General features: G+C 46.3%; 1 protein-coding gene across 1 annotated transcript; it reads right to left on the bottom strand.

Annotated features, from left to right (window-relative positions):
• Window positions 1-3,765: 3,765 nt before the first annotated feature.
• On the bottom strand, window positions 3,766-10,947 carry DMRT2 (doublesex and mab-3 related transcription factor 2). The gene is made up of 4 exons (XM_019033008.4): window positions 10,530-10,947; window positions 9,167-9,735; window positions 7,478-7,580; window positions 3,766-5,097 (listed from the first exon to the last, which is right to left on the bottom strand). Exons 2-4 carry the CDS (start codon window positions 9,689-9,691, stop codon window positions 4,040-4,042), a joined length of 1,686 nt encoding a protein of 561 aa, XP_018888553.4. The 5' UTR covers window positions 9,692-9,735; window positions 10,530-10,947; the 3' UTR covers window positions 3,766-4,039.
• Between the last annotated feature and the right edge of the window lie 10,677 nt (window positions 10,948-21,624).

Genomic DNA, 21,624 nt, shown 5'->3' on the forward strand with positions numbered 1-21,624 from the left:
AAGCAGCTTAAACACACAGAAATACACACATATACATACAAACACACACAAACACAGTGGAATACTGTTCAGTCTTAAGCAGGAAGAAAATTCTGACACATGCTAGAACATAATAAACCTTGAGCACATTATGCTAAGCGAAGTAAGCCAGTCACAAAAAGACATATACTGTCTGATTTTACTTGTATGAGGTACTGAAAAAACACAGTACTGTATGATCGCCATTTATGAGGTACTTAGAGTAGTCAAATTCACAGAAGCAGAAAGTAGAAAGGTGGTTGCCGAGAGCTGGGAGGGGAGGGAGTTACTGAGGGTATAGAGTTTCAGTTTTGCATGATGAAAAGCGTTATGTGGATGGACGGTGGTGATGACTGCACAATGTGAATGTACTTAATGCCACTGAACTGTACGCTTAAAAATAGTTAACATGGCAAATTTTATGTTTTCCCACAATTAAAAATAAAAGATACATATTATATTTTTAACCAAATTACAACAACTTCTACCTTTGTGAGAAAAAAAAAGAGACGGTGGGGAGCAGGCACCGTCTGCTGCATGACTTGCCTAGGTCTTGGCCTAGGCTCAGTAAAAAAGAAAATGGCGGCCAGGCGTGGTGGCTCACGCCAGTAATCCCAGCACTTTGGAAGGCTGAGGCAGGTGGATCACTTGAGGTCAGGAGTTTGAGAGCAGCCTGGCCAAAATGGTGAAACTCCGTCTCTACTAAAAATACAAAAATTAGCCTGGCGTGGTGGCGGGCACCTATAATCCCAGCTACTCGGGAGGCTGAGTCAGGAGAATCGCTTGAACCCAGGAGGCGGAGGTGGCAGTGAGCTGAGATCACGTCACTGCACTCCAGCCTGGGCAACAGAGCGATACTCTGTTAAAAAAAAAAAAAAAAAAAAAAAATTGGTTTTTTAAAACTATTTCTGTATATTAACTTACTCATGCTAGTAATATTATGATTATTGCATTACAACTCAAAATCCACAGCAGATAATATTAAATGTGCATTGATATACCAGAAATGCTGCAAGCATTGTTACTCAAAGTGTGGCCTGAAGCCCAGCAGCATCAGGATTCTCAGGTGGTTCAATTGTCCATTAGTTTGAGAAGCACTGTTGTAAACTTTCAAGAACTGCAAATTCAGCCAACGATCATGCTTGATCGGTTGAGATGGAAGGATAACATGTCATTAGAGTTGTATTATTGTATTGTGAGTTAAATTGAGAAAAATGCCCATGTTTTACTATTCTTTACATTCTCGAAAATTATTAAAACTGTATCCATTTATTGCCTTCAATATAGAAAATGCTTAAATTGAATCCCAAGTTTGATTTAATGTCAATGACAGTATTTTCTGAAGATTCTATATGACACTTTCATGGAAGTGAAATGATTTTCAAAAGCAAAGAGCCAATAACAAAGCTCTTAACAAGTGGCTGATGGTAGATTTGGTAGTTTTAAAATTCAAAGAACTCATTACAGCAGAACTAATTCATAGTATAATAATAAGTTTGCCAGGGGAAGTACTGACCCTCATAAATGTTCAAGAACAATAAAATTCTGGTCACTGGTAATGTGAGAAAAACCACTAATACCCACAGCCAACTGGATTCACATAATGGGATTAAAATGATACAGAGAGAGAGGACCGAAAAGAAGTCCCCATGTGTTCACTGAATACAAAAGAGAAACATCTTAACAAATACAAGTATTCAAAACACAAAAGTGGAGCAAGCAAGAGATAAAATTCATGTTTAGATAAGAAGACCTCTCACTGAGATTTTTTATGTGCTTTTATTCTAATACGTTCCCCTTCATTACCTTTGAAGCAGTTTAATTAAATGCTAAGGATACATTTAACACTTGAAACAAAAAAGTAAATTTCCAATAGAAAGACAAAAATTAGTGATTATAGACAAAGCAGAGACGACTGGGAGGGAAAACTGGAGTTAGATTCTGTCTCTGACATCAGGGCACACTTGGCTGGAAAACATTTTTCCACTTAATGATAATCTTTAAAAGTTATTGGAATCTCTGCCTGTTTTCATATCCTTTGCCTCTGGCAAACGTCCATTCACTCTGACTTTTGCAATAATAAAAATAACTAAATTTGACTCGATAAAACCAAGTATTATTTTACAACTACAAACTGAAAGTCAACCCAAGGTTTGGCTGGTTGTTTTTTGAAATTGATGCTAATTTTAAGCAACAATTCAGAGAATCCCAGGAGGTTTACATTAGGTCATTAGTAGCAAAATCATTTCTAAGTAATTCAAAGTGTTTTCACACTGCTGAATCACTTGGCACCTTCCACATACCCACCTCATGTTCTTGTTACCCAGAAGACAGTAGCAGAATTTGACGTAAAACCTCCCTCTGTGGCGGTATTAAAAGCGAGATACGTGACTCTTGATTTTTTGTATTAGAATGACTATGACATCTTAAACTTAACTTGGGGTCCACAGGTGAGGTCTTAAGAGATGAACTTAGTACTCTCATAAAGGTCTTACTCTTACTTTATCAATTATATGGAACAACAGCTAACATTTTACTGAGCAAAACAAGAGATTAACAAGAACTTAAAAATGGGAGAAATGATGGGTGTGGTGGCTCATGCTTGTAATCCCAGCACTTTGGGAGGCCAAGGCACGAGGATCATTTGAGACCAGGTGTTCAAGACAAGCCTGGGAAGCACAGGGAGACCCTGTTTCTACCAAAATTTTTAAAAACTTATCTCTGCACATATTCCAAAAATAATGATAAATTTAGAAATTGGCCAAGCATGGTGGTGCATGCCTGTAGTCCAAGCTACTCAAGAGGCTGAGGTGGAGCCTGGGAGGTGGAGCCCCTTGAGTAGCTGGGACTACAGGCATGCACTTGAGCCTGAGGAGGTCGAGGCTACAGTGAGCCATGATCACACCACTGCACTCCAGCCTGGCCGACAGAGTGAGACCTTGTCTCAAAAAAAAGGGGGGGGGGGTGTGGGGGGAGAAAAGGTGTAAGAATTAAGAAGCCACCCTCATGCTGTGATAAATATCTGCAAGCTTCAGCAACTGTCAGCTGAAGCAATTTGAATAGTAAACGTTTTTGTGTCAGAAGAGAGCTACACTGAAGGCCTTTGACAGTGGTGCAAATGTGGGAGGCATAAAGCTGATACTTGGGGACCGGATGAGAGTTGTGACTGGGCCTGCATCCAAGTGCCTGCTGTCACCAGTGATTCAGAAACAGTGGACTCACACAAGAGCTGAGAGGAGGTTTGGGCCCCATCAGTACTGACCACATCTTAAAAGGAAACCTGATTTGTGGCTCCTAGCAACCTAAAATCATAGACTGTTCAAAGAAACTAGAAATGTTTCTAGAAAGGAAGCTTAGGGCCCCACATAAACATCCTCGCCAGGGAAAGAAACTGGGACCCAGGGAGTCAGAAGAAATCTATTCCAAGAACCCAAACCATCTAATGTAATGTAAAAGAGACATTACACTTGATTTCCCTTCAAATTAATTCAGCTTTGTCCAATCACGTGAAACGAAGAGACTGTAAACATGCAAATGGCCCTATGTTCTCCTTAAAGTGATTTTTGCCTCAAACAGTCTCGAATAATTAAATTTATGTGCCCTCCACAATGCAAAACTAAAGTATTATAAAGGTTTTCCTGTGGCCCCCAGTGACCATTAAGAGTACTTCAAAATATACAAATATACAGAATCATAGAAAAATAGCTTCTTCATCTAGACAGAGACAGCTATTTGCTTCGGCAAATATTGGGTCTTTGAGAAGACAGTGTCAATTTTATTGCTTTTTGAAATGCTGTGTAAAGTGTGGTACTTAACAATTTGCACATTGGGCAATTTCCACCTGTAAGTTTAAATATGTGATAAGAAAAAGTACATGCATATTACGAATATATAAAATTTTTCAAAATCATCTTTACATTAGAAATTTCTTTACACAAACATCTTAACTTTTAAAAAAAGTAGCAAATGGCAATAACGCTCTAAGACTGCAGAAAATCCAGCTTTCTGTTTAAGCAGCCTTTCACTGAGAGACACGAGTGATGGCAGATGAAGGTCTCTTAAGAATAGACTCAACAGAAAATGACAGTGGTTCATTCACCGAGAGTTTTGTTCCAACTTGTTTGGCTACAAAAAGGTCTTTTGCACATCTATCTATTGTAAATGTGTACTTCTGGTTGTCCTTAACTAAACACTCTCTGTGTTTCTTAGGGGTCTCTTCAAAGGCCTCTTTGACAAATGGTGTTTTCAACTCAGGACCCGATTTGTCAGTAAGTGTTTGCTGGAATAATGAGTGGAATGGATTATGTCTAAGTGGCAGAGGGTGCCTGGTGTTTTCTTTGCTGATCTTCGTTAAGACATGCCCTTGAGCTGCCAGGGAGTCCGTGTCAACAATGGGAGAGAAATTCCGTCGGGGTGGGGAGAACGCGGACCTCTCTGGGACAGCCTGATGACCCTGAAGGTCACTTCTCGTGGTCTGGATCTCAGGAGTGTAAGGCAGCACCAGGGAGCCTTCCAATTTCGATGGCATCATGTCCTGCTCTGCACTGAGTCCATCCTGGACTCGTGCTCCCTTCAAGTCCCAGCTGGCCCCAGGCTTCAGGGCTTGAACTGAGGTGGTGGCATTTAGCAGGCATTGCTGGTAGAGGAGGGTGTCGCTAATGGGGCCACACTTGGGCCAAACTAAAAATCTCGAGGACAAGGGATACTGTCTATAAGTTGTGGCCACGCTGACATTAGAAGAAATTAGTTCCATATTCCCAGACCCTGAATACTGCATGGTTAAATCAAGGCAGGCGGGCAAAAAATTACAGAAGTCCTTGCTCGGTGGTTCCACTGGGCTGGGGCTGTAGGCACTTTTGTAGGAATTGTAGTCAGGTCCAGGCACCATGCGGTTGGGCAGAAACAGAGCAGCCCCTTGAGAAGTTTCCAACATCTCCCTTTCTTTATATTCTCTCTCCAGCATAATGTTCTCCAACTCTTTATCAGCAAAGGCTCTTCTTTTCCTCATCCTGTCACTAACTGGGGGAGGTAGAGGGAAGGTCCCTCCTACATAAGTCTCCGCTGGAATGGGGCGATAGCCTACAAGAAGCAAAGATTGCACATGAAAGAGATTAACATCTACGGAAGAAAAATCTGGAAACCCAGAAGGTAACAGCAACACTACAAATCAGCAGAACAATTATTTACAGTTCCATCTCACTAATATTTTTATACAGATGCAAAAGTACAGGTTAGGTTTAAAAGAGTTTCCTGGGAGGGTGAAAGATATCCATATTGCAACTTCTTGTTGTTGTTGTTGTTGTTGTTGTTGTTGTTGTTGTTATGGATTTGTTTGCTTGCTTGCTTCAACAGACATACTTTATTGATTAAAATTTTAATATTCTTCCCAGGCCCCCTATGCATTAAGAGACAAGGCTATTCATCTTGTATCAATCAATGTTTTATTATTATCCATGTCATCTTTTTTCATTATTAAAAAATATATCTATACCTAGAGCTGATGTCACTTTTATTTTCTAAAGATGGTTCATTATGTACACATAATAGCTGTAGAATAATCCAAGTAGAACTAGGAAAAAAGAGAAAGAAAGAAAGTTAAAGGAGATTAGCGAGTAGAAAAAGAAAAAAAAGGCTTAAGAAAATAGAGAAGCATAGAAAATTGAAAAGAGCTGTTAACTAGTCAATCACACTCTACAGTGAACAATTTAACCAGGCCCCTTCCCCTGATACCACTTCAAAAATAAAAAATAAAAAATAAAACAAAACTCAAAAAAGGCGGGGAGTATTCCCTGCTCTATCGAAAATAACTGTTCTGAAACATTCTTCCCAAGCTCTAATCATTTTGGCCGGATACCAAAATGGTTGAACAAGCAATCATTAAAACACAGGCTAAGTCATCGCACGAATAGGAGCAAACTCAAATACAAAGATTAGTGTAACATAAATAGAATTCCTGGAGGCATAAAATACTTGGAGTATTTCATCACCACCAAGCACTCACCTCTATCATATTTGTTTGAAGGATCCATTGTTATATTTGTGTTTACATAGTGACAAACCCATTATACTCATTTGCAAATAAAATAAAATTTGAAAATTAATGTTTACATTTCTACGGTAAGTTTTTGCCAGGAAGTTATTTAGTTGAATTTACTATTCCATTTAGTCCTCAGACTTCACAAGTTGCTTTGCATAATCTCAGTTTATCAATGTGGCCCTATTATTATAAATCTGTTTATCCAGTTTGTAACCAAATTCATTTTTAATTCATAAGAAACCACTCTATGGTCAGAAGTATACAACACATGATAGGACACACACAAACTTCAAAACCTGTCCAGAACCAACAAAATTCAGAAGCTACACAAGAAAAAAACAGAATCCAAATGTCTACTTAAAAATTTTTACAGGACACACACAAACCTGTCCAGAACCAACAAAATTCAGAAGCTACACAAGAAAAAAACAGAATCCAAATGTCTACTTAAAATTTTTTATTTACTTTCAACCTGAATTTCATGAAGTGGCAGTGATTAAAGCAAACATTAATTGTCCCTTATTTAAATTTTTAAAAATTTAAAGAAAAACAGTTAAAAATAGTCAAATATTATTGAGGTCAATAAATAAATTCCATACCCAAATAAAGATGCTTTTAAAAATCAGTAATATTTTAAGAAAAATTAATGTACCCCCAGGCTTTCATGAAAGTGAGAACATGGAGAGAGAAAGCTAGAGATTTCGCACTGTTCTCATTCAACCTCCACTTCGCTTGCTGGATGCGAAACCTTTTTCAGATTCTATAACCTTGACTGTCAAAAAATGGTAAAAATGAAGTTTGGAATAATAGGAATTATCCAAGTAATCCAAAAAAAAAAGTACAATGAAAAAGAGCGGAATCTGAGGTTGAACTTCCAGACTAAAGGTCTTTATTGGTTGTGAGCAGCTGTTAAACTCCTCACTTGACTTAATCTATTCAGCTCCCACAACTAAGAAAAGTGGACGTGGTTGTGTTGTTTTGTTTTGCTTTGTTTAGGTTGTTTATTTCCTTCCAAGACATCTGCTCCAGGATCACTTGTTAGTATATCTTTGTACATCCCTCATATGGGGTAAATTTCACATGCACTCCACATTAACCGATTAACCACTAAGCAGACAACCAAATAATAGGGATTCTTCAACTGGTGGTGACAGAAACCTCAGGAGGTATGTGAGATTCATTTTCCCAGGTGGCGGTTTCCTTCCTAGAAGAAAACTTTCTGGTTCCCGGGCCATGCTAATCTTCTCCCTACGGGTTCAGTTTTAGCGTACGGGCTCAGCGAACACCTAAACAAAACCTTTCTAATAAAAAGTACTTTCCCTTTAGATAGCTCTTTAACAGATTAATAAACACACTTTGTGCTGATTAATGAGAGTCACTCAACTCTGTTTAAAAGGCTGAAGGGTAATTTTGTTGCTTTACCTTCTAAAATGCTTTTGGCCAGCAAACTGGGGGCTCTGACTTGCCTCTGGTACACAGCTTTGCGCTCGAAATTATTCTGTTTCCCAGAAAGCCCCTTCTTGTCCTGTAAACACAAGAAACATCATCAATAACGCCCTGAAAGAAAATGGGGGCGAGAAGGGGGAAGGACGGGATGTCCGTAAATCTTCTAGAAACTCTCCCCCTTCTAAATGTATTGAATTTTCCCATTCCGTGTGAAAAATAATTACAAACGAATTAATATTAATCCTAGGGCAAGGAGCTGGAACCTCAACTGGTGAGCTGGGCCCCCTGCTTTCGGCAGCACAGTCACTCTAGACTCTAATCACTCTAGATATACGCAGACCTATGGCCAGAAGTGAGGGGACATCCCGGAGAGAAGTGAAAAAGTGAAATCCTTTTCAGGGGGGCACCCGACCTCAAGAGATGGTTGCAGCCAGACTGGGTCCTGGGAGCCCACCTGTCGGATAGAAGGTGCCCAAGGCTTTCTGTTAAGCAGTGAGGCCGGGCGGATTTCTCCCTGTGGCAGGGCAGGCAGGGTGCAGTGATAGGGGAATGAAGAGATGAAGGTCTCCTGGGTCCGGCTGCAAACTCCAAATTTGCGCTTTACGGACACCCACCCTCGCCTCTGCAGTCACCTATCCCACCAGCTGGTGGGATTCTGGGCCCTCCCACGCCCGCGTCCTACCCAGCATATGCTACAGAGAACGCGTGGGAACGCAGGGCAGGCGATGACCCATGCGGGACGCGGGAGGAGACCAAGCCCAGGACCAGGTGCCCACGGCGTCCAGCGCGCTCTCCTGGGCCCTCGAGTGGCTTTCCAGTGGGGTTACTGCCTTCAGTATGTCTGGCGATCCACTCCCCAGCTCCTCTCCGCCAAAAAGTAAAATTGAAAGTCTTCCCTGGTCCTGAGTCTGGGAGGAGGCCCTGTGAAGCCTCGCTCGCTGAACTCTCCCTGTCCAGGCGCACATGGAAACAAATACAAAATCGAAGGTTCAAGAGCGTCTCTCGGAAAGAAAACCCTGGCTCTCCTCGCAGCTGGAGTCCTCCGATGGGAAGCAGCAGAGACCCTCCACTTGCTCTTAGGTAGTTTGCACGGACAGTAGCTTCGGATTGATGACCTTGGGCTGCAGGCATCTAATTTCTCATGCATTTTGTGTCTCATCCATAAAATGAGTGTTCTAGATATCTCAAACGTCCAGGTGACAGCTGAAGCACCGAGTGCATGCGTGCTGCGTGGTTCTTTTTCTCCATCATCACCAGTACAGCAGTGACGAGCCTGGAGCTGCACGCCGTGCTGTGGATCAACCACTCTCCCCCCAACCCCGCACTCAACACCATGAAAATGCACTTTTAAATGTAAAAAAATAAAAACATTGATTTTCTCGCGATGTTCCAAATGGGCCTAATTACTTTCGAGGCCTCTCTGCCTGCTTTTTAAGACAAAAACATTTCCCAAGTTCCCCAGAGATGCCTGCTTTTTCCCTCCCGACCCTGCTTGCCAGTGTAAGCAGAAAAGCGTTCTTACCATCCTTCCTAGGGAGTGCCAGGCACCGCAAGGCCCTGGGCGCGGGGGTGTGAACAGCTGCCCCGTTCCCCTCCAACTCCCCCACCTCCACTGTGGCCTGAGACGCCCCGGCGAGGCGCGCCCCGGGCCGGGCGGGTACGCACCTCGGTGGCCTGCTGCCTCCGGAGCGCCACCTGGGCGGCCATGACGCGCTGCCGCTCCACCACCAGCAGACAGTTGGCGCACTGGCAGTCGCGCCAGCGACAGAAGCGCTTGTGGCCCTTCAGGCAGGACACCACGCCGTGGTTGCGGCAGCGCGCGCACTTGGGCGTGCGGCTCAGCTTGCGCGGCTCCGCGCCACCGCCCACAGGAGTGCAGCGCTCTGGGGGACCGGTGCCGGCGGGTGAGGCCTGAGGCGCGAGCGGCGGCCTCGGCTGCAGTCCCCCCTGCTGCTCTGGCTGGCCGGGCATCCCAGGGGACGCGCCTGCCTCCTCGCCGTCGCCCTCTTCTTCCGCGTCTTCGTCCACCTCGTCGTCATCTTCGTCGTCCTCGCAGTCCCCGTCTGCCGGCGGCGGGCTGGGCCCGGGGGGCGTTGACCGCGGCGCCCCGCAGCCGCCCTCTTCCAGCTCCAGGCTCTCGACATCGATCTCCCAGTCCCCGGCCGCGGAGCCAGCCTGCGGGTCGGCCATGGCGCTCGAGGCTTCGCTGGGGCCTGAGCTTGGCGGCCCTCACTCTGGGGAAACACAAAGAAATCCAAAGACCCACCGGCCGCCGTCAGGGACCATCCCTGAGCCTCCGGCCCAAAGCTCCTGGTCTGCCCGCCTCCGGCCCTTTGAGTCATCCTGTTCTCATTACATGTCCCTCACTTCCAGGCCACACGTGCCTTTCTTGTATCTCTAGGGCCCCCAGGGATCCACAACCCAACAAAGGTTTAATTTTATTAATTCTAAGTGCTCTGTGAGTACCTGACCTTTAACCGTAGCCCTCTCTGGCTTTACACGGGCTTTCCGGACAAGTCCCTGGGTAACTCACTTATCACACACACACAAAATATTGTGTCCAAATAGGCAGCCCCAGGCCACTTGTCGGATTTCCCCATACTCAACTAGTATGGCCATGATGCATATAAAACTATCCGTGGAAGAACAGTTTTCCTTTGATTACAAGTGGCCCTTCAGACTCACTGAAGTACCACTCTATGCTTCCCAAATGCCTCTCATCAGCCTACACCACCACAAGGACCCCTCCTTGGGCTTGAAGAGGTCCTCTCACCCCCCTCCCCAAAATAATCAACTGAAAACCAAAATTTTGTTGTCATTAGAGTCCCATAAGGGCAAAGAGCACAATACAGACGCCCGTCCAGCCTTAATAGTACCTGGGGCGCACAGGGCTGAGCCACGTGAGCTCTCTGTACTTAGGGCTTGGTTTATATATTTAAGGTAAGGCATCCAAGTCAAACAGAAAAGGTGAAAGATGATTCACGCCCTTTGCCCTCCCTGACACCCCGAGCGGCATCACAGCACTCACCAAAACTTTGAGGCCCGGGCTGGTAGCCCAGTCAAAAGATATCCAGCTTTAGGATCTGGCGCTAGGGCTGCTGGCTGTGCATGCAAACAGAAATCGGGGTCGCTACCCTCAAACACGAGATCGGGAGCTGATAACTGGAGGCCCGGAACGAACCCACTGGATGGTGGAGGGGAGGGAGAAGGTAGGTGGAGGGAAGGAGGGAGGAAGCCAGTCAAGTCCTCAGCGACCTAGCCCAGCACATCCCGAACTCTGCAAAGTTCTGCTCGGTCTTCTGCAGCCTCGGGCGCCTCACCTTGCTGAGGCCGCTTTCGGCTTCCTCTGACCCAGGCTGGGCGGGAAAGGTCGGGCCGCCCCCGCCTGGCTCGGATCGCTGGCTCACCCGGCGGGCGCGCGCAGCTGCATTCAGCGCAGCGCCACTGGCTTCAGTCTCTAGACTGCGCTCTCCTTCCTAGTATTATCCGCTCAGGCCCCGGAGCTTTACGTCCTCTGATTGGCCGGTTGTCAGGCGGTGTGAATACTGATTGGTCGAGGCACGCTGGCAGGGAGCCCTCCGCCTCCCCGCGGTCTACACTCTTCTCTCTGAAGCGCTCCGCCAGAGTCCTCCTACCCGGCCTTCGGTGCAGCCGGGTCGCCTGTCCAGAATCTAAACCCGAGGTATGACGGTGCCTGCAAGAGAGAAGTCACCATTTATCTCGCAGACTGGGAAACAAGCAGAGATACATTCTTAGGAATGCGTTGTCCACAAGAGAAGGTAATAAACGACGAGGAAGAGATCAGAAAGACCAGTATTGGTCTCTATCAGCATCACAAGCATTTCTGCGACTCAATCAATCATTAATCCAAACTGAGCGTAAAAATGATGCCTCTCTTTCGGGGCGTACAGCGACATCCTTCTTTCTCCTGCAAGAGTATATCAATGGTTACCTGGCACCGAAACTCCTAGTTAGCATACAAATAGCCTGTTGATATTTCTGTGTCTAGTGCCACCTATTCTCGAAGCGCCAAATAGCTCCTCATTAACCTTCACCGAGCCCGTGTGGCAGGTGGCCAAGTCAACTACAAGTCACTTACATTTTTCTGTTATATCAGTTGCTATTACAGTTAATTTAGGGAAGATCAGAAATGCATGCTATTAAGAGAATTAGGTAAATCCATTCACCCTAAGCATGCATTTAAACAAAGTTATTTTTAAAAAGATGACTACTTTTTAGTGTGCATAGTTATATTTATAGACTTTCTAACGACTCCCTCAAAAAATCCTTTAGAAAATGTTTAACAATAAAAAATTTTCAACATATTAAAAGAAGGAATTAGTCTTCTAATTTAACGCTGCATTCTATTTCTTGAACTCAATTTAAAATAATATGGGCGCTTTTCTAACTGCATCTGTAAATAATCAAGACCTCTCGAGTAGGATCTGTTTAGGAGACTACAAAATTGGGTATCATTGCACTGAGTACATAGTAGGCCCGCAACAAATATTTGTTGAAGGGTGGGAATTCCTGACTTAATTCCAACGTTACTTTTCTCCGAGTCTGTCAGAATGTTAAAAGTTAACCTGGATCGGAGAAGTGGGAACAAAGACAGCTTAGGAACTACCGCGACCAGCCAGAAGCACTATTCTCAAACCTTCAGTGATGTTGGAAAGTTCCTCCCCGGTGACCAGGCACTGGGATTCCCATTTGTACGGGTGCTCCTTCCCAGAGCCTCTTGCGAAGCCCAATGAAGGAAGTAGAGAAACAGTCCTGCTTATTCCCATCGGCTTTTCTGTAGCTCTGGCGACTCAGAGGGTGACTTGGGAGCGGTGCGCGCTCCGACAAGCGACAGGGAGGTCATACAGACTTTTACTTCCTCTCCCTTGACACCACCTTGTAACGCCAGGTTCTTTTTGCACATTTTTTATACCCAGTCATCAAAGCACATTTCCTTCACCTGCGCTGGAGCGTTTAAATTCTTGACAGCAACAGAAATATGTTCCTATCCCCGTTTTTCCAACGACGAAACTGAGGTTCGGAGAGGAGCCCTGGATCACCCAGTAGTCTAGGGAAGAGCAATGGACCTTGTCGACCTCTGTTCTGAAGTCCCAGAAATTTTGCAGAGCCCCTCACTCCCAGCAAGAAAGACTCGCCATGGGTTTGCTTTTTTAAATTTTATTCCCCTGCACCCCTTCTGATTTTAGTACCTGGGATTACTACCAGTAGCCCTCCTGTAACAGGACCCAGCACGTTTTTATCAAATCACTCTGTTTTTTCAGCGTCTTCCCCTGCTAGCTACATTTCTGCCTTTGCAAACAGGCTTCTGCCCCGCGACGTGTATGCAAACTACAAACCCCCACCACCTCTGGCCGTGTGTGCATGCGGTTGGCAGGCTGGGCTTTTATTTTATTTATTGCTTTTAAGGTTAGGGGTGGTGGTAAGGAGATGAAATCATTAGCCCTTCACCAGTTGTTTTAAATGTTAAGAAACAAAATCAAGAAAGTAGGTTTGCTAACTTTGGGAAACTAGATTGAGGGGAAGGGGGACCGGAGGAGAAACAGGAGGAGAAAGGGGTGTAAGCCTCTGTTCCCAAAACTGAAAGTAAACGAGCAGCCGAGCAGCTCTTGAACTAGTTCAAAATTTTAAAACTGCTGCGTAAGGAGGAAACAAGCGGGATTTGTGTACAATAAACCACGCTGGCTGAGGCCAAATGGGAGATGGGACTGCAGGTCCCAGCGTATGCAGAGAACAAGGCCCTCAGAATGTTCCGGCAGAGCCACCAGCCTTCCTCCTGTGTGTGCTCCATCCGTACATAGGGAAAGCTGAGCCCCAGTGCTTCCTGGAGGACCTCAGCCCGTGGGTCCCAGCGGGGTGGACTCGGAATTGTTTCCTCCCTAGCTCTCAACCCTCACCTCTAGCAAAAACGTGCACAACAGCCCCACTGCTCTCTCCAGACATCTTGCCCATCTCCACGTGCCCCCCCCCCCCCCCCGCCAGTCCCACCCTTCCTACACACCCGTCTGCGGCACAGGGGAACCAGCAGCTGTAATCATAACTCAGTTGAATTACACTCAATCAATCCGCCCGGAATGCCTCCAGAGAATCGGGATACCAGCAATTACTGGGAAGCGAGGTCGTGGGGCGGGGCAAGGGGGAGGAGAAAGAGGATCTTTATCCTGGGACTAACTTCAGGAAGTCCGAGAAGCTCCGATATTGAATGGGAAAATAAGTACATTTTGGGGAAGGGGAGGAGTAATTATAGATTTTACCGGATTGTGAAAGGAATCTACGGCTGCTCAAACAGTTTAGTAAATTAAATATTCAGAGGGAATAGGAGCCAGAGAGCCTGGGCTCGAGCTGTTTGTTCCACTGGCTGGGTGATCTTGGTCAGTTATTTTTCTGCGGCTCAGTTGCCTCAGTTGCCTCATCTGCAAAGGGGAAAGAGTAGCTTTCCTTGGCCCGACTCCGCAATTATGAGGATAGCAGGTCTTCACAGGTTAGGAGTTCGGTACAGACGTTGATTTCCTCTGGAGGTAGCAGCACAGCCAGTCCGGGAGGGCCCGGCCAAAGCGTGCCTTGAAAACTTGATTGAAAGGCGAGGGCTCAAGGAATTCAGCTCCCCTCTTGAGGTCCCTCTCTTAAAAGGGGTCAGGCCGTGACTGAGGACCTGGTGAGGTGAGGAAACAGAAGTCCTTTGCCTTGTAAACCGACACCAAATTACAAAGTACAATTCGGAGTCCCTCTTGTAAATTACAAAGCAACTGGGCCGCTGTTGACTCAGCCCGTGGAGCTCGGCCGGCGGGGCTCGCCTCTTTGGAACTGACCGGCCTGGGGCCCCCTTCCCCCTCTGCCTCCCTCTCCCTTTACCCCAAATCTCTCTCACCCTGTATCCCTTCCCTTTCTGGCGCTGCTCAGACCCTCCCGGTGAGAATCTCTCTTTGGGCGAGTCACGTATGGGAACCTCAACAAAAAAAGAAGGAGGCCCAGCACTTTGGGAGGCCGAGGAGGGTGGATTGCTTGAGGCCAGGAGTTCGAGACCAACCTCGACAACAGGGCGAAGCCCCGCCTCTACTAAAAATACAAAAAAATTAGCCGGGCGTGGTGGAATGCGCCTGTAGTCCCAACTATTCAGGAGGCTGAGGTGGGATGATCGCTTGAGCCTGAGAAGTCGAGGCTGCAGGTGAGCCGAGATCGCGCCACTGCACTCTAGCCTTAGGCGACAGGAGTGAGACCCTGGAGATTGAGAGAGAGAGAGAGAGAGAAAACTCTTTGTTGTTGTTGTTTCCTGGATGAGGGTGGTTTTCTTGTTTTCTTCAAACACCCTGCCACAAATTTAAAAATAAAATAAATAAAGGAGGAAAGTGAGTTTCAAACTGGCTCCCTCTCACCCATCCAGTTCCTTCTACGAATCCCATCCCACCCAGTTCGCCCCGGAGCCACGCAGCACATGTGGCTTCCCTCTCGCGTAGCCACATAGGCTTGGATCCCATTCGAGGGTCCCGACTTCTGCAGCCCCGCCCTGCCACTTCCCACTTGGCTCACAGAGCTAATCGCGGGAGTTGATCCTGCCTTGAGCATTCCCCCCACATATCCCCCACCTCCGCCCGGACTCTGCGCGGACAGCCCAGCTTAGAGGCCGAGCCTGACAGAGGCGGGTTAGAATGCGGATCTGCCCCTCCCTGGCTAGGGGTAGTGAGGAGGTCCCTTAACCTTCTTCTGTGCCTCACTTTCCTCAACTGCAAAATGGAGTTCACCTAAAAGGAGGCGACGCGTGTAGACGCTCTGGCATGGTGACCCGCCCATACTGAGCATTCAGTGCTTGGGAGTAATTTGTATTATTTTTCTGGTTATTTTAACTCCATGAGCTAGCCTGCAGAGAGCCCGAGGCTGGGGGAAATCCGAAGCCCGATTTCCTCCCTATTCCACCCAACTTTCCAGCTTCGGAGGCCTCCAGAGGAGGTTGGGGGCCGGTGGGAATCCTCGCCTTCCACCTCCAGCCTAAGTCGCCTTGCTAAATCAACCTGCCGCGAGCGCCCAGGGTGGCGACTGACATTTGAAAATGTCTGAGCATCCCAAGAGAAGTGCTTTGCTGTGGCCGGCTTGGCTGTGGTTTCTCCAGAGCTGACCTCGAAGGCACCTCCTTCTGTGGAAAGCTACTCAACGTTGTACCGTCTCACGACTTTGACCGGCTGCGGACGCGGCGAAATAAATAATCCCAGATGGGATTGCGGAGATATGATTTCCCAATTTACTTTGCGTAATCAAATATACGACCTGTCACAAGCCATGGGGGTGGGAGAGTGGAGACTGCGGGAGATAACTGCTCTCCGCCAGGCTGTTAGAATTCTCCCTTTCCCTGCTCCGCTCGTCGAAGAAACTGAACAAAAAGGACGGTGCGATCTAGGCTCTCATCTCTCCTCCGTGGGAAGCAGGATTTAAATCATAGACACACAAGGCCGAACAAGAGGCGCTGAGTCCACTCCCTCGATTTACAAAGGAAAGGAAAACTGAAGCTCAGAGAAGTTCATGGGAGTTGCTGGGAGACACACAGCTAAAACAGTGGCTGTGCGGGGTCAAAGAGTACCTCCAGCTCCATGCCTTCATACAGTCTTTTTAAATGTGCTCTTTGCAGCAGGATACGGAGTCAGACGCCGACTATGAAGTAATCGTCCCTTCCTAGCATATCTATCTGGAGGATCTGCCAGCCTGCCTGTCCCAACCCCCGGCAGCTTCCATCCTCCATGCTGGGAAACGTGGCTCAATTCACTTGGGGGGCTGGTAGCAGCCAGGAGATGAGGCAACTGCAGACTTTCTTGACTTCTCAGTACCCATTCCAAATGGTCCTCAGGGGAGGCAGATACTGTGGGCTGTACTGGGGCCTGGGTTCCACCCCTGGGGCTGTGGCCTTGCTATGGAAGGCAGCCCTGGGAGGGCATGTGGCTGGTTGCCACATCAGGAGACACACAGCTCTTCACCTCCGAGAGCCTTCTTGCAGCCCCTAAGGGGTCTCACGACTAACTGAAACAGTAAACCCTTAACTCTGAGAACTTTCCACTCCCTATTCCCATTCTATTTTGGGGTTTTACATTTCAAGGGGGCAGGCTTTATCCACAGTGAAATCACTCTCCATATTTTCCCAACAGTCTAACAACCAGGTAGAGAGGAATCAAGGCGGGGCGGGGCGGTGGGGGAGATTGCCAAGTGTTGGTAAGGCAGGTGCTATGATGAAAAGTTAACTTCTTCCATGTGCATGAACCCCTCAGCAAATCTTTCCACCTTCCTGGGCCTGGGCTTCCTTGACTGTAAAGTGAAGGAGGGAAGTACATTGATTTCTAGGTTCTGCCTCAAACGTTAAAGACTGTAACAAATCTTAACTCCCATCTGATGGACTGCTTGCTCAGGTAGCAAAATCAAGGGTATGAAGAAAGTCCAAGCTGGACAGCAGGAGGAGAGGAGAAGGAAAAGAAGGTGGCGTGTGGGGAATTAGAAACAAGCTTTGGCATTGGTTTTGACATTTTGGTGATATTTTTGCTCCTCTATGCTACTGCTATTAATCTTACCTAGTTAAAAATATAGGGGGTGGGTGGAATCTATCAACTAGGGAAACGATGGGACATGGAGTAGTTTCACAAAAGATTCAGTTTCCTAGAGCCCAGATCCAATAGGATTCATCCAAGTGACAAAGAAGGTTGCCACGAGTCACAAAGGTTCCATGATCCTGTGGCTTCTAGGTCAGGTTCATTCTGACTGGACTTTAAGCCAAAAATTACCAGGCTTCCTTAGCCCTGTCCTGTGCGAAGCTGATTCTGAGGTCCGAGTTTCAGCTCTGTGGAGGGCTGAAATATTTCCTTTCCTGTTAGCCCCAGGAGGTCCCTCTGAAAAGTGTTCTTGCTGGAGGAGGGATTCCCCCCAATTATGCCAGAAGAATCCCTGTGCTCAAATTTTACCCACGCCTGGGAGAAGACTTGCCCAGAACATATGCTCCATAGTGTTTTTCAGGATGGAGTGGGAGTGAGAAAGGAGTGTCTCAGAGGAGGGATCAGACTGTACTCGGCTCAGTCGTTGGATAGCCAGCGACTCCCCATGATGTCCAGGTGACAAGTGTGATGCTATGTTTTGCAGCCAACTGGCAAAAGCACAGACACCTTTAAAGAGTACTTGACCTGCCTAAGAGAATGATTATTTTTGTCCATGAAATAAGTAGCAAAAAATATATAGTAAGACTCTAGGGATTCTCCTGTTCTACTCCTGGTTTTGCCAACTGAAGTAACCCTTGACCTTGGGCCACTTTTCTCACCATCACCACTTTAGGCTTCTGCAAAATGAAGAGGTTGAAGTGAAACCAAATCACCTTCTCATATATTTTTTGTAGTTCTAAGTGGGGTGAGAAAATGGAAAAGGCCTGCTCGAGGGTTTCTCCATGGGGATGTGGGGGCGGGGCAGGAGAAAGAGGGGACAAGGAGATACCAAAGCCAGCTTCCGGAGAGCTCCTTGTAACAAGGCGCCACATAAATTTTAAGGGCCTGGAGGAAATCTTCTCTTTGATAATGCTGACCCCGGAGAGCAGGCGGTGTTCTAAAGGAGGGAGATGAGCAAGTTCCAAGGGGACGGGCGAAAGGGAAATGTCACTTGCTTCCCACTGACTTAACGCGGCAGGAGCGCAGGTGCAAGAAACCCCCGGACCCTCCCTCCGGCCAACCCCCGCGCCCCACCAACCCCCGCCCCAAGCCTCCACTCCTGCTCCCAACTTTCGCCGAAAATTTATTGACGAGGTGAGGCCAGGCTAACAACACTGCAATCCCAGGCTCTTTGGGCCCCATAAGAATGCTTTGATCTTCCCCCAGCTCTAGTGGTCCTCAGCCGATTGCGTGGCCAAACGCCAGGGCTACCCGCGGCGGGTCGCGGTACGGGGCGCAACGGGAGGAGGCCGCGCGGGGGCGCTGTGGGGAGGACACGCCGGCCCGCGCTCAGCAGCCGGGCGTGAGACCCAGCACCCACTGGTTCCGCGGCCTCCGCGCTCCCTCCGCGTTAAATCATCTCCCTGTCGCGCCCTCTTCTCCAGCGGGTTCGGCGGTCGGGGGAGAACAGTGATCGAGTTCGAAGTTTGGAGGGTCTCTGCTTCTCTGGGGTTTCTATCACTGCTCTTTCCAGCCCTCAAGCGGCTACTCCGAAGAATGACGAAGGGCCCTACTTGCGTAGATTCGTGGGATGATTTTACCAAGAAGGAAAAGGGGGAAAAGAAATCACAATTATTGAGGGCCCATCCTTTGTCAGATTCTGTCAGACCCTTCCAACTTGACATTATTGACTCTTCACAACTCTTCATTTTATAGTCAAGGAAGCAGGCTCCGAGAGACTGCCTAGAAAAAACAGAGCCCAGATCTGAACTCGAGGCCGTCCCACACCCATCCCGGTACGGTTCCCAGCAGAACTGAGCTAGAATGGCCCTGATGAAAATGAACTTAGATCCCAGCTGCTTGTGATGGAAGCCAATCCCAGCTTTCCCAAGCTTACAGGTTTTTTCCAGAAGAAGCCAACTTGATCTCCCTGAACACAAATTCAGCAGGCTCTCATCTCAGAACTGCCTCCAATCCATCCCATACCCCTTCACACTTCAGTCCTTGGTATTTTCTCCGATCACACCTTCCACTCCTCCTTCATATTTGCAAGTCCCTCCCTGCAGAATCTGCCCTGAGGAGCAAAGGACATTTTTCCATGGGGAACAGAATTTTAGAATTTCCCTTTGTACCCAGTGAGAAAGACTAAAGTTTGGTATAGGAAATAACCCAAAGACAAATCTATACACTGCATAGAACACAGGAAGCCTGGGCTCTGAAAACATAAAAGACACCAAATCATTCCTGGAGCACTTGTGAAGTTTTGGAAAATTCCTTTAACCTCTCTAAACCTCAGTCTCCTCATTTGTAAAATGAACATAATAAATATTTTTTCTTGCCTATGTCAATGGCTTCCTGATTTCCAAATGAAAAAAAAAAGCAATTGCAATTCTTTGAAAATAAGAAAGCGTTTAAAGCATAAGGTATGAATGAGACTTCTTTTCTTACTTAGTTTGCTTTCTAATCAGGAACCTCACTCCCTGAGTAACAAGTTGGTAAGATCAAATAAGACAAGTCTGGGAAAGGCCACAAAGGGAAATATGGGTGCTGGTTTATTAATTATTGTTCAAGCAATACCCTTTTCTAAAATGAAGCTGCCATTATGTTCCTTCATCAGCCATATAAGAAATCCAGTGCCTAACCTCCCTTGTGGCCAGTGAGGAACAAAGCTCTGGAATTTTTACACAGATTTCTATTTCCCTGTGGAAGCACTGGAAAGGAAATGTCATTCTCACTTTGAAGAGGAAGAGGGATGCAGCAAGGTAATAAACCCTTTCTAAATAAGCACGTTGATTCAATGCTTTTCATTTCTCTTCAGAGGAAACCCTGTTATTGTGCAAGAAAGGATGAGTCCAGCTTCAACTCTTACCTCACTCAGCTAAGGCTGGTTTCCAGCTGGAACTATAAGCTGGGTTGTTTTCTTTTATATTACTTATACTTTTAATTACGGAAATTTTAACAATATACAAAAGTAGACCAGTAATATAATATCCATTACTATAACCCAGTAGAGTAACCTCCATACCTATATATCCATACGGGTATGTAATATCTATATATCTGTTAACCAGATTCGACAGTTATAATGGACCCATCTTTCTGCCCATCCCTGCTCAGAAAAATTCTTCAGAACGTCCACTACATTTCTGTCTATTAAAACCTGCAGCTGGCCAGAAGCGGGGGCTAATGCCTGTAATCCCAGCACTTTGGGAGGCTGAGGTGGGCAGACGGTTTAAGCCCAGCAGTTCGAGACCAGCCTGGGCAACATGGCAAAACCTCATTGCTACAAAAAATACAAAAGTTAGCTAGGCATGGTGGTGCACACTTTTAATCCCATCTACTCAGGAGGCTGAGGTGGGAGGATCACTTGAGCCCAAGAGGTTGAGGCTGCAGTGAGCCATGATCATACCACTGCTGCACTCCAGCCTGAGTGACAGAGCAAGACTCCTGTCTCAAAAAAAAACAAAAACAAAAGCAAAAAACCTGCAGCCCCATTTATTGAGTTGGTAAGATTTAATTATACCAATTGAATGGAATTTTGGGGACCTCAGATCTGATACTTTCTAGAACTCACAACCTCGTGATAAATCATCTGGGCAAGATTCTCATTGAGAACCCAGCTTGATGCCAGTAGACTAGGGACAAAAATATAAGTAGCAGGGGTGAGTCATAACCCTAAATTCTAGAGTCTAGAATCTGAACTCTATGCAGCTTTTCTAACCAATTTGGGAAATTTCCTCCATAACTCACGATAATTACTCCCTCAAAGGGTTTAGGATTGTTAACGCTGTTAAGGGTCTAGAATTCGTTCTTTTAGCAGAGACTTTATCTCAGCCCTGGCTTTAGAACTACACACCTGTTGTATTCCTCTCCACTTAGAGACTTCCTCTTTGCCCAGGAGTAAAAACACCTCTTGAGCCCAGCCTAAGAGCTCTTCAACTCCATCACATTCATGTTAACAGGCAACCTCCCAGGATCTCAAAGAACAGCGTTTTGATTGTTGTTTTGTTTTCTACAGTTTTTCTTCACCCTGGTTTGCACAATTCATGCAGACATCTGCACACTTAACTTTCATCCACTTAAGAGTCACGAAGTCAGTAGATTTGGCTTATCTTTTCCAAAAGAACTAGATCTGTCCTCGGTATACAGTTCAATATACGAAAGCACATAATCAAGTCTCCAGTCATGGCACTCTTGTAATGTTTCCAGACACTCTGTGCTGTTTGGCAAATCTATAGGGTAATGAATATTGATGGCTCCCATACTTGTGGTGTTAAGATTTGCTCAGCCAAAAGTTTTTTCCTGCACTCTCTTTAAAAATATGTCACTAGAGTTGTCTTAAAATTAGTTTATACTCTGGCAGCTTTATTTAAATGTCAACCAGATGCAGCGTTTCATTAGAATGTTTTCCTTTTTTTATTTGTCCCTGCAGATTGTTGGTGTTTTAAAACTTTTTTTTTAATCTTTCTGTCTTTTCCTGGCTGAAGATAAAATATCTAAAAG

This window comes from Gorilla gorilla, chromosome 13 (genome assembly GCF_029281585.2).
Source record: "Gorilla gorilla gorilla isolate KB3781 chromosome 13, NHGRI_mGorGor1-v2.1_pri, whole genome shotgun sequence".
Classification (NCBI taxonomy): domain Eukaryota; kingdom Metazoa; phylum Chordata; class Mammalia; order Primates; family Hominidae; genus Gorilla; species Gorilla gorilla.

Bases quoted from the DNA above. Each gene is read 5' to 3' on its own strand.
- DMRT2 (XM_019033008.4), bottom strand. From the start codon at position 9,691: ATGGCCGACCCGCAGGCTGGCTCCGCGGCCGGGGACTGGGAGATCGAT. The intron at 7,581-9,166 runs GTGCGTACCCGC...TTGTGTTTACAG, and splicing joins GGAGGCAGCAGGCCACCGAG to GACAAGAAGGGGCTTTCTGG. The intron at 5,098-7,477 runs GTAAAGCAACAA...TGCTTCTTGTAG, and splicing joins GGCCAAAAGCATTTTAGAAG to GCTATCGCCCCATTCCAGCG.